This window comes from Carassius gibelio, chromosome B12 (genome assembly GCF_023724105.1).
Source record: "Carassius gibelio isolate Cgi1373 ecotype wild population from Czech Republic chromosome B12, carGib1.2-hapl.c, whole genome shotgun sequence".
Classification (NCBI taxonomy): Eukaryota; Metazoa; Chordata; class Actinopteri; order Cypriniformes; family Cyprinidae; genus Carassius; species Carassius gibelio.
In genome coordinates, this window is record NC_068407.1 from 21,992,805 (window position 1) to 22,005,938 (window position 13,134).

The following is a 13,134-nucleotide window of genomic DNA, read 5'->3' on the forward strand; positions in this document are numbered from 1 at the left end:
CCTCATAATGCTGTCACTTACTCCTGCTTTCTGACCTCCTCAAAAGTTTTGTACACATGTATAAAGACTTGCTACTCTCATTGTTGACTTTTATATAAGTTATGTAGGACAAGCTCTTTTCTTGTCACCCCCTACATTCACTGATTCTACCTTAGCCCTTTTTGATACTTCTGTCTAAGAGTTCTGACTATATATAAACCAGTGCCTACCAGCTGTTCATATATATATATATATATATATATATATATATATATATATATATATATATATATATATCTCCAAAAGGTTTTAATGTATATTGTTTTCATTTGTTCTGTTTGTTCCATTGGTGAACATTGCAGGCTGCAACCAATAAGTGTTCGATAACAATAAGTGCAATAAGTACAATGGTTTATTGTACAAAAAGTACAAAAAGTATTTGATTTGTTTCTACACTTGAACCCTCAGAGACCCAAGCACTGATGATATATTATTTTTTATAATTACGTTTAGTCAGATTGTTTATAATCATTCCAAATTAATAGTTTAGTTTCATTCATTAATGGTTTAGCTAAATGGTTTTGTTGTGTGAACCATTAAAATCTGTCATGATCTGGTCGATGAACTTCAATTCACTCACCACCAGAGGTCACCCGCTCACAAAATGTCTTGCACCATACTAACTGTTGCACATCACCCTGGACTACAGTTCCCATCATCCATTGCACTAATTACACACATACAGCTGAAGGCACTGATTGTACACAGCTGTAACCCATCATACATTCACTATATAAAACTCACTTAGATCACTTTCAAACTGTTGTGTATTGATCAGGACATATTCCTCTCTTAGCTGTGTTACGTAAGGCTTCCTGTGTTAGTTTCTAGTTTTCATTGTGTTCTTTCAGTTTCTTGATTATAAAAATAATGCACATGAATCCATACATCTCACGACACATCAGCCCTGTTATAGGATACTCGGCCGCACAAGAATCCAGCGGCTTTTCTAATGGACCCTGGCCAGGTATGGACCCATTTGAGCAGCTGCTTGACCTGCGATTATTAGTTCATTGAGGAATGTCGCTTAGTTTTGCTAATTATTTTAAGTTACCATGTAATGAGAACGTACTTGAGGCTAAATGAGCCCATAAAATCATGGTTACCTGAGGGAAAGTTTAATTGTTGTCTCGGGGACTTTACTGACTATGCTTTGCTGTCTGCTGACTCTTCATTCACTGTGGGTGTCGTTGAGGAAGGACTCCCCACACTTGTAGTAATATTTTATTAGTTCTGTTGTTGATTCAGGGTTAGCATCATCTCAGGTCTTCTGTCCTCTTTTCCTGTGTTCTGGATCCAGACTGGAGCTTGTGTAAATCCTAGTTACCACGGGATGTAAATCCTGTGGCAAAACAGAAACAAATAAAGACATTATTAGTATAGCTGCTGTTCCAACAAAGTAAAACTAATTAGTTTAACCCAAGCTAAAGATTAAGAATGTCCATTTGATCAGATACAACTGCAGTCGCAATTTAAGAAATTCCTTATTCAAATGCTTGACAAAATAGTTTGGGAGCCGAATGTGAAAAAGCTCAACCTCCTTTAGTGGACTTTGCTATCCTAGGAACTACCAAAAGTCCAGTGTTTTGTGAACTTAGGGAGGGAGATGGATTGTAATCATTTAGGGACTTATAGGTAAGTAATGATAACTTGTAACTGATACGGAAATTAATAAGTAGCCAGTGCACAGTCTATAAAATTGGGGTAATATGATCCTATTTTCTTGACCTGGTAAGGACTCTAGCTGCTGCATTTTGGACTACCTGTAGCTTGTTTATTGAAGAAGCAGGACAACCACCTAGAAGTGCATTACAATAGTCCAGTCTAGAGGTCATGAATGCATGAACTAGCTTCTTTGCATCAGAAACAGATAACATGTTTCGTAGCTTGGCAATGTTTCTAAGATGGAAGAATGCAGTTTTTGTAACATGGGGAAACACAATTTTCAAAAGGCAAGTTGCTGTCTAATATAACACCCATATTTTTGACTGTAGAGGAAGTAGCAGTGTATCCTTTTGGTTGCAAATTGTAATCTACTAGAATCTGTGTACTGTTTTTTTTTTTTTTTTTTTTTTTTTTTTTTTTTTTTTTTTTTTTTTTTTTTGTGTTCCAGTAATTTAATATCGGTCTTATCCGAATTTAAAAAGAGAAAAACACACTCTGATTTAGAAGTTTCATCTGGTCTCGTTGAGATCACTGAATATCATCAGCATTGCAATGGAAACTAATCCCATATTTTCTAATAATATTACCAAGGGGCAACGTATATTAAAAATGGAAGGGGACCTAGGACGGCTCCTTGTGGCACTCCCTTTAAACAAACTATGGTAGCGATTGGACGGGTAGGATTTAAACCATCTTAGAGCCTGCCCTTGAATACCTGTATAGGTTTAATCGATCTATGAGTATGTCATGATCTATGGTGTCGAACGCAGCACTAAGATCAAGTAAAACTAGCAATGAGATGCAACCTTGATCTGATGCAAGAAGCATGTCGTTTGTAATTTTAACAAGTGCATCGTTACATTTTCAGTTTTGATGTGAATGTTTCCATACCTGACTGCGTGTCTGGTTGTTTAAACTCCATTTAATAAGGAGGAGTTAGTTCTATCATTTCAGTGTATACTTTATCACAATCTAGAACGTGTTTACTTGTCTGATTGTTTGCATTAAATTCTGAGGAATGTATTTACAGTTATTTAACTTGTGAAGTTAGATGTATCGAAAGGACTACTGGGCAGGAGCAGCCCCCTCCACGTACAAACAGCGTGTTGCCGCCCGCGTTCCCCACTTCGGGACCAGAGGCTGAAGCAACGCTCTGGGCCAGCGACTTCTCAGCCTGTTAAGGAAGGAGGCCATTGAAGTGGTCCCTCTAGATGGAGTCCGGGTTTTACAGCCGGTATTTCATAGTTCCAAAGAAGGATGGGGGGTTGCATCCGATCTTAGACTTATGTCATCTAAACCTCTCAATGTCACTGAAGTTCAAAATGCTTGCTTTCAAACAGGTTGTATCTCAAATCAGATCCGAGGACTGGTTTGTCACAATAGATCTCAAAGACGCATACTTCCATATATCCATCCTTCCACAACACAGGAAGTTTCTGAGGTTCGGTTTCAGGGGCAAAGCCTACCAATATCGATGCACTCTCACCCCGCATGTTCCTGAAATGTGTAGATGTGGCTCTGTTCCCTTCATATGCAGGGCATCCGCATTCTGAACTATATCGACGATTGGTTGATTTTAAGCTCAATCAATCACCTTTATTTATATACCGCTTTAAAAAAATACATTGAGTCAAAGCACTGAACAACATTCATTTGGAAAACAGTCTCAATAATGCAAAATGATAAAGGCAGTTCATCATCGAATTCAGTTATGTCATCTCTGTTCAGTTGAAATGGTGTCTGTGCATTTATTTGCAATCAAGTCAATGATATCGCTGTAGATGAAGTGACCCCAACTAAGCAAGCCAGAGGCGACAGCAGCAAGGAACCGAAACTCCATCGGTGACAGAAAGGATAAAAAAAACCTTGGGAGAGACCAGGCTCAGTTGGGAGGCCAGTTCTCATCTGACCAGACGAAACCAGTAGTTCAATTCCAGGCTGCAGCAAAGTCCGATTTGTACAGAAGAATCATCGGTTTCCTGTGGTCTTGTCCTGGTGGTCCTCTGTAAATACCTTGTCTCAGGGGATCTGTATCTGGGGCTTTAGTTGTCCTGGTCTCCACTGTCTTTCAGGGAAGTAGAGGTCCTTTCTAGGTGCTGATCCACCATCAATCAATTTGAGACTAAACACCAAGAAGAGTGTACTTTCTCCAGTTCAGAGAACCACCTATCTAGGTGCACCAGTAAAGCCGCCATACTCTCCTATTTCTGTTATTTTAAAAAAAATAAAAAATTAGCAGACTTTTTTTATCCAAAGCGGCTTATATTGTATTCATGCTAACAATTTTCTCCTAACATGTGTTCCCTGGGATTGTTACCTTATACATAAATACTTTTAGCCGCATGCATGGCCCATTTCACCTGGCAATTTTCATGAAACATGCAAGCAACATAACATCGTTACAGTGGTAATTGTCCTGGGATTATATTAATTTTGTAGGTATCAGGAAAGGGTAATTTTAACTGTTATATGACAAGTATTTATCAAATTAATTTAAGTGATTTTAATATGGATATTTTAAGCTCAACATCGACCCACAGAGGCCTCACTATAATTCTTAACTACCAAAATATAGCTTTAAAGGGATGGTTCACTTTCAAATTAAATTTTGATATGTTTTACCTTACCTCAAGGGCATCCAAGATGTAGGTGTCTTTGTTTCAGCCACTCATTGTTTACACTTAATGTCTATGGTTTACACAGGGATTTCGGAAGGGTTACCTTTCACTGTGAAGATCTGAACATGTTTAGATGCACAGGAAATTGAACGTTGACAAAGCTGAATTTTTTTCACAACCATATTTATTTGAACCAGAATACACAGATCAAATACTCAGGAGCGATGGAGGAAGCACCGCTGGAGCAGCACGTCTTCAAGCCTCAGAGAGACAGATTCTTCAAAATTGGTGGTGTTTTAGTAGCAAGTGTTTAAATGCCAACAGAAGTGGAGAGCATATGTTGTCACGAATGGAACATAGCAATGTCACAACTACAAGACGACGACGAGGACATTGACCGTATCGCATCACACACCTGCCTGACTGAAGTTCCTGAGATCTCTCCGCTGTTGAGACGCAGCGTTTTGCACGTTGTGTTTAGTTTGCGACGTATAAACTGGAGGTGACGTCCAAGGCTAGAGGGACCGAATGGCACGCTGTCAATAGAGTGAGTAATGTGTTGTATTTTTATTATAATTGCAACGATTATAGGGTGCATTATAAACAAACTAATTACAATTTACTGCATTATATTTTAGACAGTGCAGATTGGTGGCGTATCATGTGGTAAACCGTAAACAATGAGTGACATACACACACGAGAGTGATCACTTCCGGCGCTTTCCGTGCTTGCACAGACTAAGCCGGAGCATGTGCAAACGTCGCAAGAGTCACGACATCAGGAAGCACTCGCGCCCTCAGATCAGTTGGACGTGGTCGTGTACAAGAGGTAAAAACTATATAAATACTGTTCGTTTTCTTACACAAACCGCTCCTTTCGTGTCTAAGGTCATCAATGTGTACTTACGATGGGTAATTGTTTAATTTGGACTCCTCTGTGCATGTTCTTTGAGGTGGTGACCATAGACCTCCATTATATGAGTCACAGACAAGAACGGTTTGACCTAAAAATATCAAAATGGAAACTACTGAGGAAACAAAGACACCTACATCTTGGATGTCCTTGAGGTAAGCTAAAACCTATCAAATTTAATTTGAAAGTGAACTATCCCTTTAATACCTGCTCACTGCAGGTATTATAGTTATGTATTAAACATAGTAGAAAATGTAAGTGTCTACAACAGGGCAGCATAAAGAAAAGTGCCTTACAACATGCAGTTTTACTCAATGACAAATGAGCTTTTCAGCAAAAAATGATAAAAGACAGAATAGAGAAAGTGAGAGATGGTTAGTAGCTGTATCCTTAACCTGCTGGAGATACTGTTAATTTTTTTTTCTTCTAAAATTAACAATTGCCCAATTTTTTTTTTTTTTTTTTTAGATATTCAGTGATCACTATTATACGCTTTCTGGATTTATAAGAGAATGGATAGGTCATATGCATTGATTTAAACTTTAAATGAGGGAAAATTTCAAGCTGTGATAAAAAGACATTGAATGATCAATTGTTTGACACTGTGAGCAGAGTAAAAAAATAAAAAAAAACAGGAAAGAAAAATTCAACACTGTTGTCTTTTGCAAGGTTAAAAATTGCAACACCTCATTTGATATATTCACACGCCCATGGTTTAACACAATAAATGGTGCAACCCTTTAATGGTAATCTCTTTTAAGGTACAAAGGTCAATCAATTCTTTTGACCAAAAATGTCATTTTTAGATTAGATTCAACTATTGTCATTGCACATGTAAGGTACAAGGCAAAGAAATGCAGTATATTCTTTTTCTCGTCCTAGCAGATGGTCTGACTAAACGCATATGACATTTTCTGTAAACCACCAAAGTCTTTCCACTGTGGTTTTGTACTTCATTGTCAATGACCATGCAGTAATTTTTATACTTTCAATATTTACAACTACTTATAAGGGGAGACTGGCCCCAAAAATGTTTCTCAATTTCTGTCACAGATGGAATTTTGGTTCTTTGCCACTTTCTTCTCTGGCTTGCTTAGTTGGGTATGCTTAATTTGTGACAACACTATATTGCACAGATACAGTTTGAAGAGAACTGAACTGCATGATGACATCACTGAATCAAAATGTAACGATTATTGTCCTCCTCTTAGAGCTGCTTCACAGCAGAATATAATTTTTGTTTGCATTATTGTCACTGTTCTTCTGTTTAACACTGTAAAGCTGCTTCGACACAGTCTGTTTTGTATGCAGGGTCTCGATTATCTTTTGGTTGTAGGGGTAGGGGTAGGGAAAAGGGCCAGATAGCCCTTCAAACTAAGATTTTTCCAGACCACACTTCAAACGAAGGGGTATGAATTATCTCAGCAACATGGCTGCTACAGCAAACAAAAATACACATAAATGTAAACTTTTCTGGCATAAAGATTTTAACGAAAAGTATTCATTTGTTACATTCAATTGTGAGTTCATATTAATGGTCATGTTACTCAAAGAAATGTTTGCAGAAAATCGCTAATATTTGCCAATGTCATATCATTACAGACTGCATGATAGTGGCACAGCATATGGTAGACATTGATGGGGGCTAATCCCCCCAATTCTCTCCAAATCCAAGGAGAAATCATAAACCATTTTCTCATACTGCCTATTCGAGAGAGGAAAAAAAAGAGAGGGAAAGAGAGAGAGATGTATTCGCGTCTGTGCGTTTAACTTTTTAGAGTGAATTTACTTGAAAACAGCGATTGTATCTTCTCGTCACTGGAAAATATAATGTAGCAATTCAGTGTTTAAACTGTCTTTTAATAAAAGTCGTGGGGCAGCGTTGGAACGTTTATTATTCCTGGATATGTGAGCTGCGCGTTTTCTAATATGTGTGTGTCAGTATGCAGCTCATTAATCCAGAACTATAATTAAAGGCTCTAATGCACTCCAGTATATAGGTGTATTGTAAGAGCTAGACGACGGATGATGATGTGTGAAGGCATAGTAGTGGTGTCCCAATCCAGGGGAATATTTTCTCCCCTACCCCTTGACACTCTGTTTCAAGGGACAAGGGGAAGGGGTAGGTGGAATTGGGAAGATAAAAACCTCGGAAAGAGAGACGAGTGAGAATGGAGTTTTTTCTTTTAGAAAAACGCTCCCAATGCACACAGATTGCCTCCTCAAAGACATTGCGTGCGTGCTCTTCGCCCAAACAAATGACGCAAAGATCGTGTGTGTGTGATCCGGTGTCAAATGCAGACACGGATGGACACATTGTCTAAACGTTTGCTAGTAGTCGCCATGACATACAGAGAAAGATCACTCTTACCGGTTCTTTCAGATGCATGCTTTAAACAGAACAGTCAGTGAAGACGAAGAAAATTACGTGTTCTCCCAGTGTCTGTTTATTATCGCGCCGGTAGTGACATCGGAGGCTGTTTCCGGCTAACAAGTTGGTGTTTTTTCATTTGTATGCTTCAGACACAGGTCACGATGAGGTGTTACCCATAGTGCCCCCTAGAGGACGCGGTTCGAAGTTCCCTTGAAAGGGAACCACAGGAACTAATGGACAAAAAAGACAAAAACCGAGTACAAAACATAACTGTGGCAAGAATATATTGTTGATTTACATTTTCCATTGGCTTTTTAATGGCCTATTTTGTTGAAGAAAATGTTTTTAACTTTGGGGCCATTCAGAAGGATCTTAAAATTCTCAGACCAATTTTTGGTACTGTCAATTGACAGAGCCACCGGTACAGTATACCTAAAATTGAAGCTAGTCTTTTTTATTTTTTTTTTACTACTTGTTTATCATTTTATATATATATATATATATATATATATATATATATATATATATAGCAACAGTGCAGTCCAGTCATTTAGCCACTCTGATATTGCAGTCCAAGAGCATACAGTATTTCTTGAAGTTTTTTTTTTTTCATTTTCTGGTTCATCATGGCCTTTGATTATATCTTTCTAATTTTGCTTAGTCATTCGGGGCCGTTATATCCATTTCCTCTGCATTTTTGGCTGCCCCTCCTTAGTTGAATGTACTGACTCTTGCATAAACTCTTTCTCAATAAAAGCTTGTTTTGTTTTTCATATAATAGAAGATTTGGACCTTTCATGTCACCATTGCCTCTGAGCCTGATATGAACATGGATTGGAATTTCTGCATCTTTTTGTACCTGTTTTGTGGTAAGACCAAAACATGATGTAATGTGAACTTTTTCAAATTGGCGCAAATGTAGAATAGCACCTGTTGACCAAAAGAAGGACTATCAGTTGTCAAAATGTATGTTTCATTAAAATTATAATGAATTTAAAATTTTTACTCCTATTCAGTCAGGGTGCTATTACACATTTTCTGAATGAGATGAGTCTCCCAATTAAAAAACACATGTGAGGAAGATGCAGGGACAAGCAAATTCATATGTAAGCAGATGCATATGAATAATAATATGACCATCAACAATAAACAGAATATAAATGAAAACGGCCTAATGTTAACAGGGTGAAATGTTGATCCAGGAAGTGGTTTAGGACTTTGAAGCTTTGGTAGTGTTGATGGAATTGATCTACTGCATCTATGCTTTGGTCATCATACTGAATATGATACAGATGTAATATTTGATGAAAACGTAATTTTAAACATAACTTAGCTTTTTGCTTAAAAATAAACTTTCATTCAAGTGTTGATTAAAAAAAGAATGCTTGAAATTTTATTATTGTGATTTGAAAAACTTAAATGCACTAAATACTCGTCAGCATTGAGCAAAGTTTGACCCATACAGGCGCAACATCCAGCGCAGGTTTGGTTTGTGTGAAAACATGAATAAAGGTTTAATTACAAGTTATTATATACCATGTAAGGTTTTAAGCCACCCAACCAATGTTTTTGTTTGTTTAAAATTCAACCATAATTTTTAAGGTTATTTTACTTTTTTAACAATTCTAGCACATATTAATATTACGGTGATAATATTGACAACATTTTGGTCACTTTAATTGTGATATGACAATTCATACTGTTTCATATCTATTTATGTTCAGATGTTTTAGTCTATTGTTTATTTATTTTATTGTGTTGCTGTCAAACTATTTTGTTGGCTACAAATTTGGTGATCCGTACATCAAGGTCTTGAGTGAGTTTATTATTTATTTTTAAGATGTAGGCTGACAGGACTGCAAATATTTTAGTGCCTTTTTGCAACAAGGAAAGACTCATCCAGTGCAGGCCTTTTATAAAAATAAAAAAAAAAGACACACGACCGCTCCTGTTGGGAACCTGATGAAGGGCAGCCAATGATCATTTGGGAGGTGGCAGCTGACTCATCACATGTCATATAACACGATGCTCTGTCAACGGAGCTATACAATACCTGTATTATGATTCAGATCACAGTGTACAAAGGATTAATATGAAAGTGTCCTGTTGTCAATAGGGGCGCAATTGACCTCTGATGGGTCATATTTCAGGGATTTGGATAAATGACCTATGCGGGCTTATTGGTTGGAGGACATGTTGTGGCAGCACTGTATTTTGTATTCACAGCTTCAAATACATGATTAAGAAGATGTGTATATACTACCCCACTTTTTTTTTTTTTTTTTTTTGTAAACTTACTGTCACTAGAGTAGAAACTATTACTCCATCGCATCGGTTTGGCAACTTCTATATAAGTTAGCCATCTTCCCCTTTACTCTGTCACTTGAGAACTCTAACAGTCTCTTTCTGTTTGTTTCCACAAAACCTATCAATAATGATCAATCAATCAAGTATTATGTTGTTTTTATAAAGTAGTTATTGGTAGATAATAAATTACATCTAAAGCGTTTAGTCGGTCTAATTCACACCTTTTATTTTTCTCAAAGAAATTAGTGTTTCTACATGCAACCCATAATTATTATGTATTAAGTACAAACCCGATTCCAAAAAAGTTGGGACACTGTACAAATTGTGAGTAAAAAAGGAATGGAATAATTTACAAATCTCAAACTTATATTTTATTCACAATAGAATATAGATAACATGTCAAATGTTGAAAGTGAGACATTTTGAAATATTAGCTCATTTTGGATTTCATGAGAGCAAGACATTCCAAAAAAGTTGGGACAGGTAGCAATAAGAGGTCAAAAAATTTAAATGTACATATAAGGAACAGCTGGAGGACCAATTTACAACTTTATTAGGTCAATTGGCAACATGATTGGGTATAAAAAAGCCTCTCAGAGTGGAAAACCATACTGGATAGCTGTGATCTCCGAGCCCTTAGACAGCACTGCATCACATACAGGAATGCTACTGTAATGGAAATCACAACATGGTCTCAGGAATACTTCCAGAAAACATTGTCGTGAACACAATTAACCGTGCTATTTGTCGTTGCCAGCTATAACTCTATAGGTCAAAAAAGAAGCCATATCTAGACATGATCCAGAAGCCCAGGTGTTTTCTCTGGGCCAAGGCTCATTTAAAATGGATTGTGGCAAAGTGAAAAACTATTCTGTGGTCAGACGAATTAAAATTTGAAGTTATTTTTGAAAAGGACAACCCAAGTTGCTATCGTGCTCAGTTCTCAGTTCATAAGCCAGCTTCTCTGATGGTATGGGGTTGCATGAGTGTGTGTGGCATGGGCATCTTACACAACTGGAAATGTACCATTAATGCTGAAAGGTATATCCAAGTTCTAGAACAATGTATGCTCCCATCCAGATGTCATCTTTCCAACATGACAATGCCAGACCACATACTGCATCAATTACAACATCGTGGCTTCATAGATAAAGTATCCGGGTACTGAAATGGCCAGCCTGCAGTCCAGATCCTTCACCCATAGAAAACTGGTGAATCATAAAGAGGAAAATGCAACAAAGAAGACCTAAAACAGTTGAGCAACTAGAAGCCTGTATTAGACCAGAATTGGACAACATTCCTACTCCTAAACTTGAGCAACTTGTCTCCTCAGTCCCCAGATGTTTGCAGACTGTTATAAAAAGAAGAGGGGATGCCACACAGTGGTAAACATGGCCTTGTCCCAACTTTTTTAGACGTGTTGATGCCATGAAATTTAAAATCAACTTATGTTTCCCTTAAACGTACATTTTCTCAGTTTAAACATTTGATATGTTATCTATGTTGTATTCTGAATAAAATATTGACATTTGGAACATCCACATCATTGCATTCTGTTTTTATACACAATTTGTACAGTGTCTCAACTTTTTTGGAATTGGTTTTGTACAAGGGAATGATCATATATGCCTGGCCTTGACATAGAAAGTGTGAAAACCTCTGTAGACCTTGATAAAAATACATATATTATTGTTAGCTAAGTTTCAGTCAGTGTAGGTGTAACACAGGCTTGTTTCCCCTCCACAAGCTTTGCAAAAAGTTCTAAAAACCTCTGCTGAAATGCAGCCTGTTGTCGTCTGACCTCAACAGCTTCTGCTCGTTCCTCAGTCAGTTCTCTTGCTCGTGCCGCAGCCTCTCTCGACTCTTGCTCCAACAACATATGTAAGAAATGATCCATTGCAGCGTCGGCTTCCTTCTTCCAGGCTTCCTCCAACTAACTCATTCCCTTCAGTGCCAACATAACAGGTGTTTGTCCCTTTTTCCACTTTCCGAGCATGAAGACAATAAATCTATACAATTCGGTCTTACATAAACTCTACATTGCAGCTATTGCATTAATTGTACCACATATAAGCATTTTCACAGCACAGTTTACAAACTTCACAGACTTAAACCATGTGATTGATTGTAATGTTGTTTGGGCTACTAGATTTGACTAGATATCCTTGGTGGAGAAAATTCTCATCAAGGCTTTTTCCTTGCAGTCAGTCCATTTTTGTGAATTCTCCATATTTTATGAAAATTACTAAAGTAAGATTCTGCTAAAACAAGACTGAGTCTTCTTTCTCATTAGTTTATGCATTTTTAAGGTGTTACCATGAGGCTCAACAGAAATTTGACTGGTAACACTTCAGTTTAACAAATACTCCTTTTCCCCTTTTTATTCCATAAATGCATAATATATTTAATTCCTCCAGCAATAACCAATATACTGAAACAGTCTTTATCACTGTGTGAAGGTGACAAAGTAATAAATGAAACTTAACGTCAATGACCAGTCTTTGGATGTGCTGAGTGATGAGATGAGTTGAAATCCTTGAAGTTGCTTGTGTGCGATTCAATGATATAAATGCCTCAATTCAGAAAGAAGATGAGGTGAAGTCATTCAATGGCGTTTGTTGCCATGCTACAACGTGATAACACCCAGAAGCCTACTTCTCGTTTCTGAGAGATGTGTAGTTGTCATGGTTGGTAAACCCTGATCTCTGGGTTTTTCTCTATATGGGTGATGTTTGTGTGTTACGCGTCAGCAATGATTGTTTCTTCTGGGTGTCTCTGCTAATTGTCATCAGCAACAGCTGTCAATCATTACTCCTCCCTATATATTGCCCTGTCTAACGTCTTGTGTTTGTCAGAGCATTGTTTCAGTTCCTTGTCTCATGTTATGCTCTCTTTGTTGTTTCTTCAATTGGATGTTCTTGTCTCCCTGGAACCCTGTCTGCTCATCTAATCTCACCGTTGGATTCATCACTTACCTCTCGGCTCGCTTCCCCACAGTTCCTGTGTCATACCTCTCCTGCTGCCATCTCATCACCGCACTTCGTACCCTCCACTAACCTGCATCTTCTCGAACTGTGTATCCCCAGCAAAGTATCACCTGTGTTTCTGTTTTCATGTACTGTGTCCTTCATTATATTAAATATCTATTTACTCGCACTTGCCTCCTGCCACTCCTTTCACCAGTCGTTACAGAACGCTCTGACCAAACATGGAAGCAG

The 13,134-nt window shown here is 37.6% G+C and overlaps 1 protein-coding gene across 3 annotated transcripts in view; it reads left to right on the forward strand.

Annotated features, from left to right (window-relative positions):
- The first annotated feature begins 817 nt into the window (after window positions 1–817).
- Window positions 818–13,134, forward strand: part of LOC127968703 (integrin alpha-X-like) — a 117,260-nt gene continuing 104,943 nt past the window's right edge. For 2 of the 3 annotated variants that reach the window (XM_052570043.1, XM_052570044.1), the window contains exon 1: window positions 8,326–8,478. In XM_052570043.1, the coding sequence (XP_052426003.1) occupies window positions 8,433–8,478 (46 nt within the window). In that variant the 5' untranslated portion in view covers window positions 8,326–8,432. Of the gene's footprint in view, window positions 1,007–8,325; window positions 8,479–13,134 lie in introns of those variants that run through there. The other variant, XM_052570042.1, reaches the window with a different exon arrangement.